At 34.4% G+C, this 15,846-nt stretch overlaps 2 protein-coding genes and 1 pseudogene across 2 annotated transcripts; 1 reads left to right on the top strand and 2 right to left on the bottom strand.

The window, feature by feature from the left end:
* Window positions 1-468: 468 nt before the first annotated feature.
* Window positions 469-1,430, bottom strand: LOC126691226 (polygalacturonase-like; annotated as a pseudogene).
* Window positions 1,431-4,601: 3,171 nt separating this feature from the next.
* On the top strand, window positions 4,602-7,319 carry LOC126691225 (major allergen Pru ar 1-like). The gene is made up of 3 exons (XM_050386284.1): window positions 4,602-4,643; window positions 4,750-4,834; window positions 7,108-7,319. Exons 1-3 carry the CDS (start codon window positions 4,602-4,604, stop codon window positions 7,317-7,319), a joined length of 339 nt encoding a protein of 112 aa, XP_050242241.1.
* Window positions 7,320-13,792: 6,473 nt separating this feature from the next.
* Window positions 13,793-14,512, bottom strand: LOC126692976 (uncharacterized). Its single transcript, XM_050388806.1, has one exon. It carries the CDS (start codon window positions 14,374-14,376, stop codon window positions 14,020-14,022), a length of 357 nt encoding a protein of 118 aa, XP_050244763.1. The 5' UTR covers window positions 14,377-14,512; the 3' UTR covers window positions 13,793-14,019.
* Between the last annotated feature and the right edge of the window lie 1,334 nt (window positions 14,513-15,846).

Raw genomic sequence — 15,846 nt, 5'->3', positions numbered from 1 at the left:
AATTTGACCCAACTTATGGGAAAAGTTATCACCACTTACCATGCCTTTGATCACAGAAAACCTTAGATGAGATTCATAAGAATGTGTTCTATATCATACATGATACATCTATAGATACATATCTTTTACTTTTTTCTTTTTTTTTCAACAATTCAATATTCACAATAATGAAATAGGAGGATTCAAACTTTGATTATCCTTACCTCATAAAGAGAAGAGAGGGGTATGTAACATGCGAATAAGCATTTCCAAAGCCCAAACCATTGGGTCACATGCATTTTATTGATAAGGAATAGGAAATCAATACATATAAATACAATTTAAGTACAAAAACTAATAAAAAATTAAATGACACATAACGGTTTGACCTCGGTTGAACCCTGATCCAACCTCAAAATCCTCTAACTTCTCCCTATTCTGGTTTTTTAAACAATCCAGATTTCAAAACCATGCTCATGTATGCCACTATCATTTTATGTACAAACTTGAACGAAACTTAAACAAAGAAATATTATTTACAGTTGAAGGCCTGAAATCAAGAGGATTGTTCTAGTGTCTTGATTGGTGATCAGACCATCTCATGTTAACATTTTCAACCTCCAAACCTTCAATGTTTTCCATGATGATCCCAGCAATGCTGTGATTAACAAGTCCCTGACATCCTGGTTTGTAATCTATCAATCCACTAGAATAATTTTTCCATCATCGTAAGTCAGGTTCACATTTATGAATCTCAAATTGCTTATTAGCCCATGTTTAGAACCTGATAAGAACACACCATTTTCAGAATTTGTAGTGATGTTAATAAAAACTACATTTGAGATTGAACCCTCCTTTGCACTGGAGTACCTTGGGCATGTTGTCACATATATAGGCTCCACTCTTCCCCACCAAGAAGGATCATAGTATCTTGTGCTTATGTTTATGTTTGAGAAGGTAATCTCGCTTACATTTCCTACACAGGGTGAATACTTAAAACTTCAGAATTAAAAAAGAAAAAAAAAAGGTGTAAAAGTGAAATGGAGCTTAATTTGTTAATCATTCAAGAAATATTCTCAATAATACAAGAAAAGCGTATTACCTCCATCATGTATCTGCAATTCCATCCCTTTATGAGACTGTACAATTTTGATATTGTCAAAAATTAGACCCTTAAAATCGAATGAACTAGCACTACCAAGTTTGATCGCTGAAGATTTTGTTCAAATCCAACAGTTTGTCACGGTCAAGTTATAAAGGGGGGCAGTGTATGTCTTTGGACAGATAGCATCATCTCCAGTATCGATGTGACACCTTGTAATGACTGTATTTTTTGAATCCTCCATATCAATCACATCATTGTTAGGTGTATTGAAGTTTCCATAAATCGAAACATCATGAATTGATGTGTTTTCACACCGTACTATATGCAAGCTATTCATTGAATTCATGGCTATGATTAAGAGTGAAACAATAGAAAAACAAAGCAATTGACCAATGAATCATAGTTTATAAATTGAATAGCAAGTTGCAAGCACAAATACATAGAAGAGGAAGATGAATGACTCACGGACTAAAAAACCAAGGCAATTGCAATCAAACTTGACTATCAACAATATAGATTATGAACACCAGCCTCACAAACAACGCTCAAAAACCTTATAAACACAAACAACTCATAATCATTCATAGACACAAAATAACTCAAATCCTGATCCACCCAAAGCACACTCAATTCAGTTACTGTAGGTATCTTTTGACCCCAAATTGTAATAGACATCTTTCAATCTCAAAAATATATTGATCATATATCCATGGATCACATACTATAAATCTCCCCAGGGCCTTTTGTCTCTAAAAGCACCCTTCATTCTAAATGCTTTGGTATCCATCTAATGCACTTTTTCAATCTTGTACTACAGTACAATGTACACCAACCCAATTTCAAGGGGAAAAAGAAAAGAAAAACTATGAGCAACTTATCGAAAACCTCTATTCCTAAAAGTGAATCTTCTCTTTCAAAAGTTGGCCTTGGTAGAAATAGCAATCATAGGCCTATGTTCTCACACTATGCATAGATTTTAATGCATGCATCTTTCAATCTAAGTAAAACTACAAAGATTTTGAGCAAAAATAAAAATAAAACTACAAAGTTACTTCCCAGATAAGGGGGAATATCTTGGATTGGACTTTGGAGCCACCAAACTCTTAACAAAGTAATTATATGTAAGGCTTTGATTTTAATTTCTTAGTAGTTAAGTGATACCAAATTACTTCTTTAGCAAATAAAATACTTTCCTTTCATGACCAAAAAAAAGAAAAAGAAAAAAGAAAATGTAATGAGTAACAAAGTTAAAATAGCAACTTGAGGCAATTTCCCATAAATCTCCACCTTAACTAATCTTCTTTATTGTAGTGACATCTCCACATTAATCCAAGTAAAGCTCTCTTTGCACAAGACAATCATTGTTTCTGTTGGGTATACACGTTTGAGTGAAGTCCCACTTTAAATAATAATGAAAAAGAATGAGTGGTTAATATAACATAGTTGAGCTCATACCCATTGGGCTTAGGTCTTTTGGGTTAAGTGTGTCTCTATATACTATATTAACTACTCAAGGAGCCTCCCTAAAGTGTTTATCTCCACAACGAAATGGTATCAGAGCTTAAGTGGTGAGTATATGTTATATTAACTATACGCAATAACCTAGTAAACCACAAGCACACTTACAATCCCTCACCAACACAAACTAAGGAAAATCTCAATACATATAAATCACACCCTAAAAGTTATTAGGCATCTTCTAGCATCCAAACATAATCACATTTTGCATATATTTCAACCCCAAAATTCCTATTATGATCGAGCCCACCAAACACATAATAGCAATGCCTAAATATAAAACTTTAATTCCTATTTCTTAATGGAAAAGAAATACTGACTTATTTCTATGTAAAGAGAAACACGTTCTTTCTATTGCAAGAAAAGTCTAATAAATAATCAAATCAAATCATATCTATAATGTTTTGAAAGTTCACATTTGTCCTCATTATCATTTCATATGTGTGTGTGTAAGGGAGAGAGAGAGAGAGAGAGAGAGAGAGAGAGAGAGAGAGAGAGAGAGAGAGAGTTACAAATAGTGCTAAACTATGTTAGTTTAAACTAATTTGAACTCACTATCCTTTGGTATAAAACAGCCCAAAATTTAACAAATTCTAATTGAATTAGGTTTCTAAACAAGTTCTAATTGAGTCAAGTATGTTCTTTTTTACAATATGTAAATATAAATCTTTTTCATTGAACTGTCCTGCATAGGTTAGTGACTAGTTTAAAACAATTTCCAATGCTCTAGTAGTCAGTCTCTGTCCCACTACCTAACAATTAAGTATTAACATCTTAACCCCTAAGGAAATAAAGGATAAAAACATAAGTATTAAATTGAAATATCAATCATCTCTTCTCTCTTTTCTTAATATAAATTATCAAACTTAGTAATAACATTTTGCCTTAATCTCATCATATCTTCTCGATTAAATGATTAAATTTTCTAATCCATTACTAATTTCATATAGGTTGTTTAACAAGCACCCCCCCCCCCTAACCTTGCCCAAAAAAATTGGACGTCCTAGATTTAATCATATTTCTTTTGTGTTTCAAAAACAAAAGCTCATTGGCATGATTTTGACCGTTCCCCTTAGTCAAATCTATTCACAACCAAACAAAACTGATTAGTAAACTTCAAAACTCGAATATCAATACCAGAAAAGGTCCCAATCAAAAGAAAATTGACTTGAGGATGTTTTGTGAAAAACTCCCTCTTTGATTCACTATTTCTAGTGAATCTTAGGTTTTCCCTTCGGATTTTCTGTGTCTTTGAAATATACCATGTAAGGCTTTATATAATTGAAAAAATGGGGGTTTGGAACAGCTCTCAGATGATGTGAGATTCATTCCAAACCTCAGCTTTTAATGCAGAAATCTTCATTTCATAGCTTCTGGAAACTTAGCTACATATGCAAGCCTGTGTATGCGTACACATACATTAAACCTGCGTACGCATACATGTGTATTTGTACGCATGCCCTAGGGTTTCTATGGCATTTATTTTCCAAAAATAGCTTTATTTTATTCATAAAAGAGTTATATTTTCCATAGAAATCTTCCTCAAGTCAATTTATAATTTGATAGGGCCCTAAACCAACCTTAAGCTTTAGCATTTTACCATTATTGGGAAACGGGGTCTCGAGTCATAAGGGGTACAAAATGCGGTGTCTACAACTTAGGACCCTTGTATTGGGATTGGATAGACAAGTTGTTGAGGTTAGTTGTGAGGTGGTTTGATGTGCCAGAATTTGCAAGCCATTTATTTTATTCATAAAAGAGTTATATTTTCCATAGAAATCTTCCTCAAGTCAATTTATAATCTGATAGGGCCCTAAACCAACCTTAAGCTTTAGAATTTTACCATTATTGGGAAACGGGGTCTTGAGTCGTAAGGGGTACAAAATGCGGTGTCTACAGCTTAGGACCCTTGTATTGGGATTGGATAGACAAGTTGTTGAGGTTAGTTGTGAGGTGGTTTGATGTGCCAGAATTTGCAAGCTATGGATCTTGAGTGCCAATGATTGCTGCATTGGAGGCCATAGCCATTGCTGCTAACTTGGTAGGTGGATTCTTGCCTTGATAGGCAAAATCCATCCTATGGTAACTATCAAGGGCTTGGTGACCTAATTTGCGACAGATCTGACAGATTAGGCGTGTATTCTCAGGTGAATAGTTCTGATGTGGAGAATAACCTTGATTCTGAGGTGAATAGCTCTGATGTGGAGAATGACCACCATTGTGGTTACTATTGTATCTTCCACCACCTCTACCACCTCTATTACCACCATTTTTGCCTCTTCCTCCACCAGATCCATGAGTCTGAGACTAGGAATGGCCATTAGATTCGCTACTAGAAGCAAACATAGCCAAGGCATGTGGTATTGTCTCTGAGTTCTCCACCATAGCTTGTTCCTCACTTTGTAGCATGATAGAGAGTTGCTCACAAGTGATGGGATCACTTTAGGTTCGTATGGTAGAGCATAAGTGTACAAATTCCTTAGGTAAGCCTCGAAGAACAATATAAAGTAGTACTTCATTGTCAACAGCTACACCAACTGCAGCAATTTATCTCTTGCAATCTTGATTTTCTAAAAAAAATTGTTTACAAAATCACTTCCTTTCTTTATGCTTTGAAGTTCAAGTTTCAGATTCAAGATGTTTGCTCTTGAGGTGGAAGTGAACCTATGTTAAAGAAAATTGTTTACAAAATCACTTCCTTTCTTTATGCTTTGAAGTTCAAGTTTCAGATTCAAGATGTTTGCTCTTGAGGTGGAAGTGAACCTATGTTCAAGAGTATTCCAGACCTCACAAGAGCTTGTGATTCCTACAACAAGTGAAAACACTTATGGAGTCAGTGTTGAGTTTATCAAAGAAAGAAAAACCTTATCTTTGATTTTCCTTGCTTGGAATTCAGGATTCACACTAGCAGTGGAATTTCCTTGTGCATCAAGAACAAACTGAGAAGGTTGTAGCATTGTGCCATCAATATGCTCTATGAGAGAGTAAGCCTCAAGTATTGTAACTAGCTAATGCTTCCATGTTATGTAATTGGTATAGTCAAGCTAAATTAACATGAGATTGGACATATTTGAGAGAAGTAGAAAAGAGGAATGAGATTGGGAGTTGTGTGTAGTAGGTTGAGAGTTAGTGCTTGTTGAGGATGAAGAAGCAGAAGTCATGGTTTGAGCTCTGATACCATGAAAGAAGATGAGCTTCAAGAAGTGTAACATTGGTGGACTGTAAGTAGAGAGAGAATTCTAGAGTACGGAATTCTGTGAAATTATATTAAAGCTCATAAGTTTGGATACAATATAGATTAGCTCTATTTAATACTATGAAGCACAAGTGCGTTTCGGGACTCGGGTGCGGGTGCGAGACTTGACAATTTTTGAAAAAGGTGGGTGCGGGTGCAGCGAGACTCGGCGATTAAAAAATTATTAAAAATATTTTTATATAGTGAATTTAATATTTTTATATAAAAAAATTCAAATAAATGGTAGAATTTATTATTAAAAAAAAATTATTTATGATTTGTTTTTAATAAAATCAATACTTTTGGTAATTGTAAATAAAAAACCACATTTCAAGTAGGTTCCTTTACTCATTTTCCAATTCCCAAGCCCACCCACATTAAATAATTGACTTTTCCACCTACTTAATTTATATTTTTTCTTTACATACCTTTATTTTTCTACCATCCTTTGTTTTTTTTTTTTTTTTTTTTTGTGTTTTTTTTTTTGTTTTGTGTCTTCTCATCTTCTCCTTCCTTCTCTTCTTTTTTTTTTTTTTTTTTTTTTTTTTTTTTTTTTCCTCTCACAAGGCCACATGAAGTAGAAGAATGGCAGCCGCTGCCCATTTCGGCGGCTGTTTTCGGCCGGAATCGGCCTATTTTGATGGCCGTTTCGATCGGAATCGGCCGTATCAACATGTTTCAATGGCCATTTCAGCTGTATCGATTCTTGTTTCCGTCGGAATCGGCTTGTTTTGGCCCGAATCAACGTGAATCGGCACGAATCAAAAAAAAAAAGAAAAAAAAAAAAAGAAAAAGAAAAGGGAGAGTCGGCGAGTCGGACACCAGATGCCGCGTCGGACTCCGGTGCGGTGACCTTGTAGCCGCGTCGGTGCTTTCTAGCTATTTATAGAGCATACATTAACACTAATTCTAGAACCTTCTAGAAGGTTCTACTCTAACTAACTCCTAACAGATATGTAACAAACTCTCAACCAAAACTAACTGTACTACAGCTGTACTACAAAATATCTGGGTGGAAAATATCTGTTGAAGTTAAGCTTGTGTAACAGAGAGGCAGAGAGGTAGAGCAAGTCTGGAGAGGCAAGTCCATTCTAAACACAATGACAGAAAATGGCGTCGTCTTCCTTCAACATAAACTTAAAACATTTAGACCAAAACGATGCCATTTGACACTAACTCAAACGTCATCGTTTAGGCTAATGTTACTATTGCAAGATAGCTGTTGAAGATTCCTCTTTCTCTTCGTTTGAATTTGTGTTACCTTCATCAGCTTTGACTAACATGCTCGAGAAAATCTCTTATGAGATCAAGCTTGTGGCATCCCCTGATGGAGGATCCATCTTGAAGAGCACAAGCAAGTACCACACCAAAGGTGACCACGAGATCAAGGAAGAGCAAATTAAGGCTGGTAAAGAAAAGGATGTGGGTCTTTTCAAGGCTGTTGAGGGCTACCTCTTGGCAAATCCTGATGGCTATAACTAAAGCTTTGTTTTCATTTTTGAGTGTCCCCTCTATTATGAGTTTAAGTTCACCGTTTTTTTTTTTTTTTTTTTTTTTTTTTTTTAATATTAGGCCAATTTGGCCATGGGATTGCTACTTGCTAATAAAATAGTAACAATGTTTCCGCTGTTGTAATCATATGCTTGCTTTTGATTTTCCTGTTGAAAAAGGAAAAATGAAATGTCAATGTTGCTTCACTTTTTTCTTTTTTGAGGGAAATATTCTATCACCTTTTTTTTTTTCTTTTTAGAAACTAAATGTTCTATCACTTTGAATACATATAATGGAAGTCATTTGAAAATCATAATGGTCCTTGCAAAGGATCGGTGCATAAAAAATAACTTATTTTGTGCAATATTATTGACATTGCAAGTGTTTTTATTATATAAGCTTACATTTGTCATTTGCCGTTCGATTTGGCCAAAGATTATGTAAAGTTGTAATTTACAACTATGTGTTTTGTTGGTTTTTATTCCGTGCCAAATTTGATTGTAATTTTATTCAGTCTTTTATACCCTATATTTATTGTGGGATTTAATTGTAAGAGTTGTATGATAGAGAGAGAGAGTGTGAAGACTCAAGCAATTGAAGACAGGAGAGTTTTCGCGGGTATCTCGCGACTAAGCATCCCGCGAAATGCTGCATGTGCCCTGAACATGACTGGAATGCGAAGAGTCAGGACAGATGGAGACAGCTGTGTTTCGCGAGTAGCTCGCAGGTAAGGCCTTCCTATGAGACACTCGCGAAACATTCTGTTTTGCCAGACTGTGCTATTTGATACACACTTTCTGTACCCACACTATATATACCCACATTACCCACAAAAGTTGAGGAGTGTTTCAGAGAGAAAATATTAGTCACAAACCTTGAGAGTTAGAGATTGTTATACCCACAATCCTCTACACAATTGCTTGTGGATTTTCTTCAACTCCTACCTTTCCATTTCCATATCATTGAGAGGTTGATAGCCCAAACACTTACCACACCCTTTCAGAGTATCAAGTGAGGTTTTGGTGCTGCTGGGAAGTATTGGAAGAAGCCAAGGATGGCAGATGCAACATGGAACTTGTTGCGGGATCTAGAGAGCTAGACAAGACATGGTTCCGAGAAGCCTTGTTGGAGTAGGAACTTGGAGGGCTTAGGTACATTGAGTAGATTAGGCTTAGAGGGTCTCTTGCTAACCCATCTATCCCAACTGATTGTCTAGTGGATTGATTACCGTTTGGAGGGTGGCTGAGAGGTTTTTCACCGAGTTCTTCGGTTTCCTCTTTGATAACACATCGGCATGTTATCTTGTATTTACATTCTTCTTCCCTACTCTTTTACCTTTCATTTTACTGCAGTGTTATAATGTTTATGGGTTAGAGTAGTTTGTTTGTTTATCCACTCGCATTTACTCTATTCTGCACTTAGTATTAAGTTAGAGTAAAATCAATCTAGCCATAACTTTAATTTGGAGGTCTAAATAGCTCTTGTGTTTTCACACATTTTCAAGCATTCAGATTACCTCATATAATACATTTTAGCATTCAAATACAGAGAAAATGCATAACGAATTAATCATAGTAAATGGTTATAGCTATCAAGTTAATTAATTTAGCCGCTGTAGTCAATCAAACATAGTATAGTAAGAGAAGGTTACAATATTATCACAAATATTGCTTGTAACAATGTAGTCATCAAATTCTCTCTACAGACTTGGGGATTGAATTCATTTGGCCCATTGAAAAAAGACAAAAAGAGAAGAAGAGAAGAGGTAGGAACACCTTCAAAAGAGAACTTCAACGGTCCTTTCCTAAACTCGTTAACTACTCAGCCTACTCTATTGGTCTTCCTCTTAAACCATTAATCCATTTAAAAACAGTCTTCACCTCCCTTGCTATCTTCAGAGTTTCATCCATAAAGGTTTAAAATATCTTTTACACTTGTTTAGAAATACTTTATTGTTTGATTCTTATTTCTTTAAAATTCAAATTTTAAATAAACGAAGTATAGGCTTTATGACATAAACTTAGATTTTTCTATGTTTGGAGTCTTTAGAGTTCTTCAAAACCCTTCGAACTTGATTTCAACAAAGTAAAAATATTTGAAAGAATGATGTGAACGAATCTAGACAATAACTTATAATAGTAGTAACCTCGTCATATGCATTTTGCACGTGTGAAGAGGCTTTTTTTATTTATTTATTTTTTTATCAAGTGTCATAATTTCCTTTTAAAAAAAAAAATTGGATAAGTTTGTTTTGAAGACAAATTAATAGGAGAGTGTACTACCTTCGAACTTGGTTTCAACAAAGTAAAATTTTTTGAAAGAATGATGTGAACGAATCTAGACAATAACTTATAATAGTACTAGCCTTGTCACACGCATTTTGCACGTGTGATCAGGCTTATTTTATTTTATTTATTATTATCTAGTGTCATAATTTCCTTTTTTTTTTTTTTTTTAAAAAAAAGGATAAGTTTGTTTTGAAGACAAATTAATAAGAGAGTGTCCTATTTTGTAGGCATTTTAAGTGGAGTTAGAGATTTATTTTTACTAAGTTGTCCTTAAATTATTCTTCTGTTAAATGTAAGGTTTAGAGGAATTTTTGAACTACATAAAAGTCCAGTCCAAATAGGAGAATCCTTTTATAAATAGTATAGCTAAATAATATAGATTCTAAGGAATTTTGTTATGATTAATGACATATAGTCTATTTTTAATTGATCAAAGTTAAAATTCTAAAAAGTTTTACTAAGACTTGCACTTTTGAATATTCATCTCTTAATATTACATAGGGCAAATGACATTATATATATATATATATATATATATATATATATATATATATATACACATCAATAGTTGGGGGTGGGAGGGTTTTAAACTCTAGATGTCTTTATTAGAAATATCAAAAGATGCTAACCAGTTGACCTACAAGACTCTTTGACACATGGCATATTTTAATTTACTTGTTAGTGTTCTTTTGTATCAAATGAGTGAGACATTTAAATCTAAGATTGATCACTATCAATTTCACTAAATCTAATTGATAGGATAATCTTCTAGATCTACTTGATGTAGGAGTTAGAAATTGGCTTTTGAATTTTCCACTGCCTGCACAAGCCTTCACAAACACTACATATTGCAATTTAAAGTTGTTAAAAACCGCACTCTATGACAACATTCATAGAACGTAATCAGATATATAAGCATAAAATTAAGTACACACATTCCCATCACGTCAGTAAAATGAATATAAGTAGATTCATTCTAAAGATTAGAGTATGCCTGCTAGTTCACTGGCAAAGTAAGTTAAAAGGGAGTAGCCTTATGCTGAATTTATTGGACAATATATGCCAAGAAGACACGAGGGAGAGAAACTAAAAGAAGAAAGACACATTATACACAAACACCTTTCAGAAAAAGACCACCAAGTAAACTAGAGAATCATGCTTATCAAAGATTCAAAGGTGTAGGAAAAATAGAGCAGTCAGAATCATAATCTATACTGACATCTAAACACTTTCCAGTTTCCTCTATATGTCGATTGGTAGTCACATTTTTTTTTTTTTTTTTGGACATTCTGTGCATGTTCTCCAATTCTGAACCAAATGAAGAGGTATATATAACGAGGACACATTTATGCACTTTATGAAATATGGAGAACATAATGTTTAGGACAAATTACATTCTTCAAATTTAAAGCCCGTTTGGTAAGAGATTTCTAATAACGTTATTTATATTTTTTAGAAATACACGTGAATGAAAAAGTGTGAAAATACGTTTAATATTGTTTAAACATTAAAAACTTTTGTTTAAACCACAGTAACAAACAGAAAATAAATCCCTCATTTTCAAAAGTTTCAAATTAATTCCTATACTTCCAAATCTGTTTCAATTCAAGTGATAACCCATTTATAGTGACGTCGTTAACTGAAAAAGGATTAAACAAAACTAGCTTCATTGCACGCTTGGCGCGCATGCAATGAGACTCCGTTTTTTTTGGGTGTAGTCTTTTAATTTTCTATTCATCATTATTTGAGATTTAAGTGTATATTTAATCATATTATGCATTTGAGGTGAATATATATATATATATATATATATATATATATATATATAGTGAGAATAGAAAGCGAGGGAAACGGAAAATTAAAAAGAAAAGGGTGAGTCTTCATAAAGCGGGGAAAAAAAAAATGAAAACATGAGTGACTGAAGGAATATAGGAGAGTTTGAGCAATTGGCCCGTTTGATAGAGGAGTTTTGGGTAATGTTGTTGTAGTTTTTTAAAATACGTGTGGATGAAAAAAGTGTGTGGAAATATGTGTAATGTTGTTTAAAAACTAAAAATAAGTTGTTTAACAACTCTACCAAACAGGGCAAATTTTCTGAATATTGAGTTTGAAAACCAAAGGAGAATTGTCCTATTTTGTAGGTTATGTTTTAGGTGAGAGCTAGAATTTAAAAGTTTTTAAATTAGGAATTTTACATATATATATATATATATATATATATAACTCTATTATTTAAGCTTTACAAACTGGTAAATTTGAGGGTATTTTTGGTATCAAAATTGATGATCCAAACAAAAGAAGCCTTTTAAATAGTAGTATACATAACACTAAGTGGTTATTTCAGCACATGTAACTATCATATATAAACATTCTTTCACTCCCAAGTCATACAGCGTACATTCTAAAAAATATTATAAAAGAAAAAGAAAAAAAGAGGTCATACAATGTTGTTTTGTTTAAGCATTTTATATTGATGGCTTCAAGCATAACAAGTTTATTATTGAATTAAAACGTTTTCGAAAGTGGGGAATTTAAATTGAAACTTTTGAAAATGCGAAGCTTAACTTAGAAGCCCTCTCAAAACTATTGCTAAGGTTTATTATACTTATTTTCAAAAGAACTAATTATCTAATATCCTCTTAGCTTCTTCAATCACAATGTAAATTGTGTAATGTATTGTATTGTATTGTTTACATCTTTCCTCTGCATACAGAATCTCATGACCACTTAAACTATCAATCTTCATCACTAGTTCCAACGGCTCAATCTCATGACGCTTTACTTACCCTGAAACCCCATAGAGAGGCGAGAGCATGGTGCAGCAATCAAAAGGAATGCACATAAAAAATCAATACTCCTAGTAAGACACTCGTTTATCTCCCTTAGAGAGAAAAGCACTCCTCCAACATCATAGTCCCTTCCCTGAATGTGACAATACCAGATCACATGCTACCTTTGATTCCATGGAAGCCCCCAACAGAAAACCAAGATACATTGGTGCAAAGTAAACATCAAACACACAGAAATTTTAAAAAAGCAATACCTGATTTGGTTTGGGAAATAACCTACCAAAATATAACCTAAGGAAGAAAAGAATGATGGTGAGGAGCTTCCTAGATATCATTCTCATGGAGTGATTATCAGCAAAGCTTCCTAGTGCTCATAATTTGTTTGATTTTCTACAGATTCACAAGAATTTGGCACAAAATACTCAAACTCACTTGTGCCAAGTTCATGCTTGGTGCTCTAGACATTGCTAACTATGAAACTGCCCTATTTTCTAAATGGATTGGAGAACATCAAAAGGCCAAGTCATACTTGAACCAAAGCAATCAACCTCTAGTACATGCTTAAGATGACAAAATGGAATATATGTATTAACCAACATTTATGCATGTTGATAGTGTAAACAAATAAATGGGAAATCATCTTTGATATAATCAGCCTTACCCACAATTTTCTTTGGAAACTTTGATTCCCAGACTCAAACCCACGCTATGCCGCTTTGGGTAGAAAGTACACATCATTGAACCAAAACCTGACCTCTAATGATTTATTAATATACAAGCATCCTTTCTAATGTTGTACTACCTTTCAGGCATTTAGCTAATGACACAAAATTGCATAATTGTGATTTTCAAGAAAATTAGGTCCTATTCATAACAGATACTCAAGATTACCCCAGCTATCAACGCTATCTAATGCACATTTTGAATTTTAGTCTACCAGCCATATAAAATTCAGAAAGGGAGATATTTTTCTAAGCTTTCTAGAAATTTTCAGAGAATAGGGAGTACTCCATCGCAAATTGGCAATGAGCAGTGAAATCAAATATCATTAAAAATTCAACCAACAACGCCAATTTCGCAGCAAGCATTAGCAGGGTAAAAGAAAATTTCTATTCAGCAAGCAAGACCATGGCTCTCACTCACTCGTATCTATTCATTATTTGATAATTCAAAAGATGGGAGAGGGGGAACATCTAGTTGGAAACACTAGGAGATGACAATTCAGCGAGCTACAAGGCTCTTGGCAACTCATCTCCTATCTATTATCTATACCAATCACTTTTTTGAATTTCTATGCTCATGTTAACTGCATAGAAATCATAAGCTGAGACTAAAATCAAAGTAACGCCCAATAAATTTCTCATCCAATCTAAAAATTAAAACCCAATTCCTAATCAACAGTGAGAACGTTGAATTTATGAAGCAATTGAAATATGATCAAGTCAGAATAACTCAAAATGAACCAAGGTTTGCAAAAGAGCCCAATTCAAAAACAACCTTATTCAGTTACATGACATACCATCATAATATAAACACGGGAAAAAAAAAAAAGAGTCTCCATTACCGTTCCTTCAAATTCCTCGTCATCATCATCGAACTCAAAATCGAATCAATTCATTCGGATTCGGTTGAGGCGGAAGGAGAGGAAAGGCTCTCGATCTCGAGGCGTTCGAGGGCTTTCTGGTGGGCCCAGGTCTCGATGGTGAGATCGGGCTTGGCGTTGAGTCCGACACCGAGGATGACGATGGTGAGGAAGCTGGTGATGTAGCAAGGCAACTCCCAGTCTTCCCATTTCCGAGACTGACCAGGTGGTGGTGGGGGCCTGTTGAAGAGGTAACCCTTGGGTTTCTCCTCGTGACCTGGGCTGCTCCACCTGCTCGACCCTGATGTCGCGGTGCCGCCGCGTGTGCGCAGAGATGAGAGGAGCCGCTGCCGGATCATGCTACTCATGGCTGTTGTTGGGGATGGCATTTGTTAGGTTTTGGTGTTTGTGTGTGGAGTGGACTTCCACAGAGAGAGCGAGAGAGAGAGAGAGTAGTGGCACACTGTCTCTGATTTGTTTTGTTGAGTGTGTGTGTGGGGGGTTGGCGTAAGTTTGGGCTTTCGTGGCCCAACTGGTACTTCACCGAGCTCTATTTGAGCTTCGAAAACAATAAGCCTGCCACATATTTCGGCACAATAAATGATACAACTCGTCTATTTGGTATGTAGTGGTTAGTAGAGAGATGTTCCTATATAGACCCACCATAACTCTTTCAGCAACTACAACTCGTCACATGGATGAGTTATAGCATTTGTTTTACCAAAATGTGTAGTACTAATCTTATTCTTATTCTTTGGAAAAAGTCCATCCACACTGAATGATATTTTTTGAAAAAAACACTATTCCTTTTGTTTTTTTTTTTAATAGATTGAAATTCTCTAAAATAGAAAAGTCACTCTATAAGAGTTTCACTGACTTTTTCACATCATCTACGTGTTGTTTATGGTGTGTGGTAGGTCCAATCGACCATTATCTCAAATGTTATGTGAGTAAGATATGAAAAAATCTTTCCAGTTTTCATAACAAAATTGTTTTTGAATGTTATGAGTGAGATATAAAAAGTCGGTGAAAATTTGTGTATATCTAACAAAATCGTTTTAGTTTTGAACACAGATGCTCATTCCACATTTGGCTTAGAATTTGTGTTTAATTTACAATTGTGGTTAAGGGTTCACTTGATCTTATTTACAGATACTACACTTGATCTTAGTGGTTAAGTGTTCACTATGCCAATAATGTCCATGCCTTTTTATAGTACCTTTCAAATTATTAAGAATGGTAGACAGATTTATTTGCAAACTCTAAAAGGAATTAGATTTTTACTATTTAATTAGGTAGGCTCAGATACCAATAATAAAACAAAAAAAAAAAAAAAAGAGAGAAAAACACTGTTATGAAAGAAAAAAAAAAGTTGTATTGTATTTGTATGTGGGCTAAAATCTGTTACCAACTGAAGATGGATGGAGAGTTAATGTGTGACTGCCAAGTACAATTAATTTATAGAGAATGTATTTCCGATGTCAACCTTTGTATGCTTTAATGATCTAGTTTCAATTTAATGGAAAAACATCAAGTTATCTATAAGAAAGAAGAAGATTTCAATATTAATTCTTCCTCGGGTTAGTTCGAGGATCACTAGTTCATATAATGTTCAAGTCTCAGTTATAAAGTATAGATGTGCAGGGTATATTTTTCTTAGATTCTTCGTCCCTAGTTTTGGAGGTGTTCCCTTTCTTTATATAGCTATTTGAAGTGCATCTTAGCCCCTCACTTGTACAGTCACTGATCTTCGTTTGGATGCTTGTCCCATCAGGGTTTTGTTAGAGGTGGTAGAATGTGCTGTAAGCTATGAGAGTACTATTCAAGGGTCACTCTACCATTAATGCGGCCAATTAAGT

Source organism: Quercus robur, chromosome 7 (assembly GCF_932294415.1).
Source record: "Quercus robur chromosome 7, dhQueRobu3.1, whole genome shotgun sequence".
Lineage (NCBI taxonomy): Eukaryota > Viridiplantae > Streptophyta > Magnoliopsida > Fagales > Fagaceae > Quercus > Quercus robur.
The sequence above is the reverse complement of the archived record's forward strand: the minus strand, read 5'-3'. Positions and strand labels throughout refer to the sequence as shown.

What these genes read in the sequence shown, in the direction of transcription:
- LOC126691225 (XM_050386284.1), top strand. Translation starts at nt 4,602, where the DNA reads ATGATTGCTGCATTGGAGGCCATAGCCATTGCTGCTAACTTG. An exon ending in TAGCCATTGCTGCTAACTTG is followed by an intron (nt 4,644 to 4,749) that starts GTAGGTGGATTC and finishes GTGTATTCTCAG; the next exon opens with GTGAATAGTTCTGATGTGGA. An exon ending in CCACCATTGTGGTTACTATT is followed by an intron (nt 4,835 to 7,107) that starts GTATCTTCCACC and finishes TACCTTCATCAG; the next exon opens with CTTTGACTAACATGCTCGAG.
- LOC126692976 (XM_050388806.1), bottom strand. Translation starts at nt 14,376, where the DNA reads ATGCCATCCCCAACAACAGCCATGAGTAGCATGATCCGGCAGCGGCTC.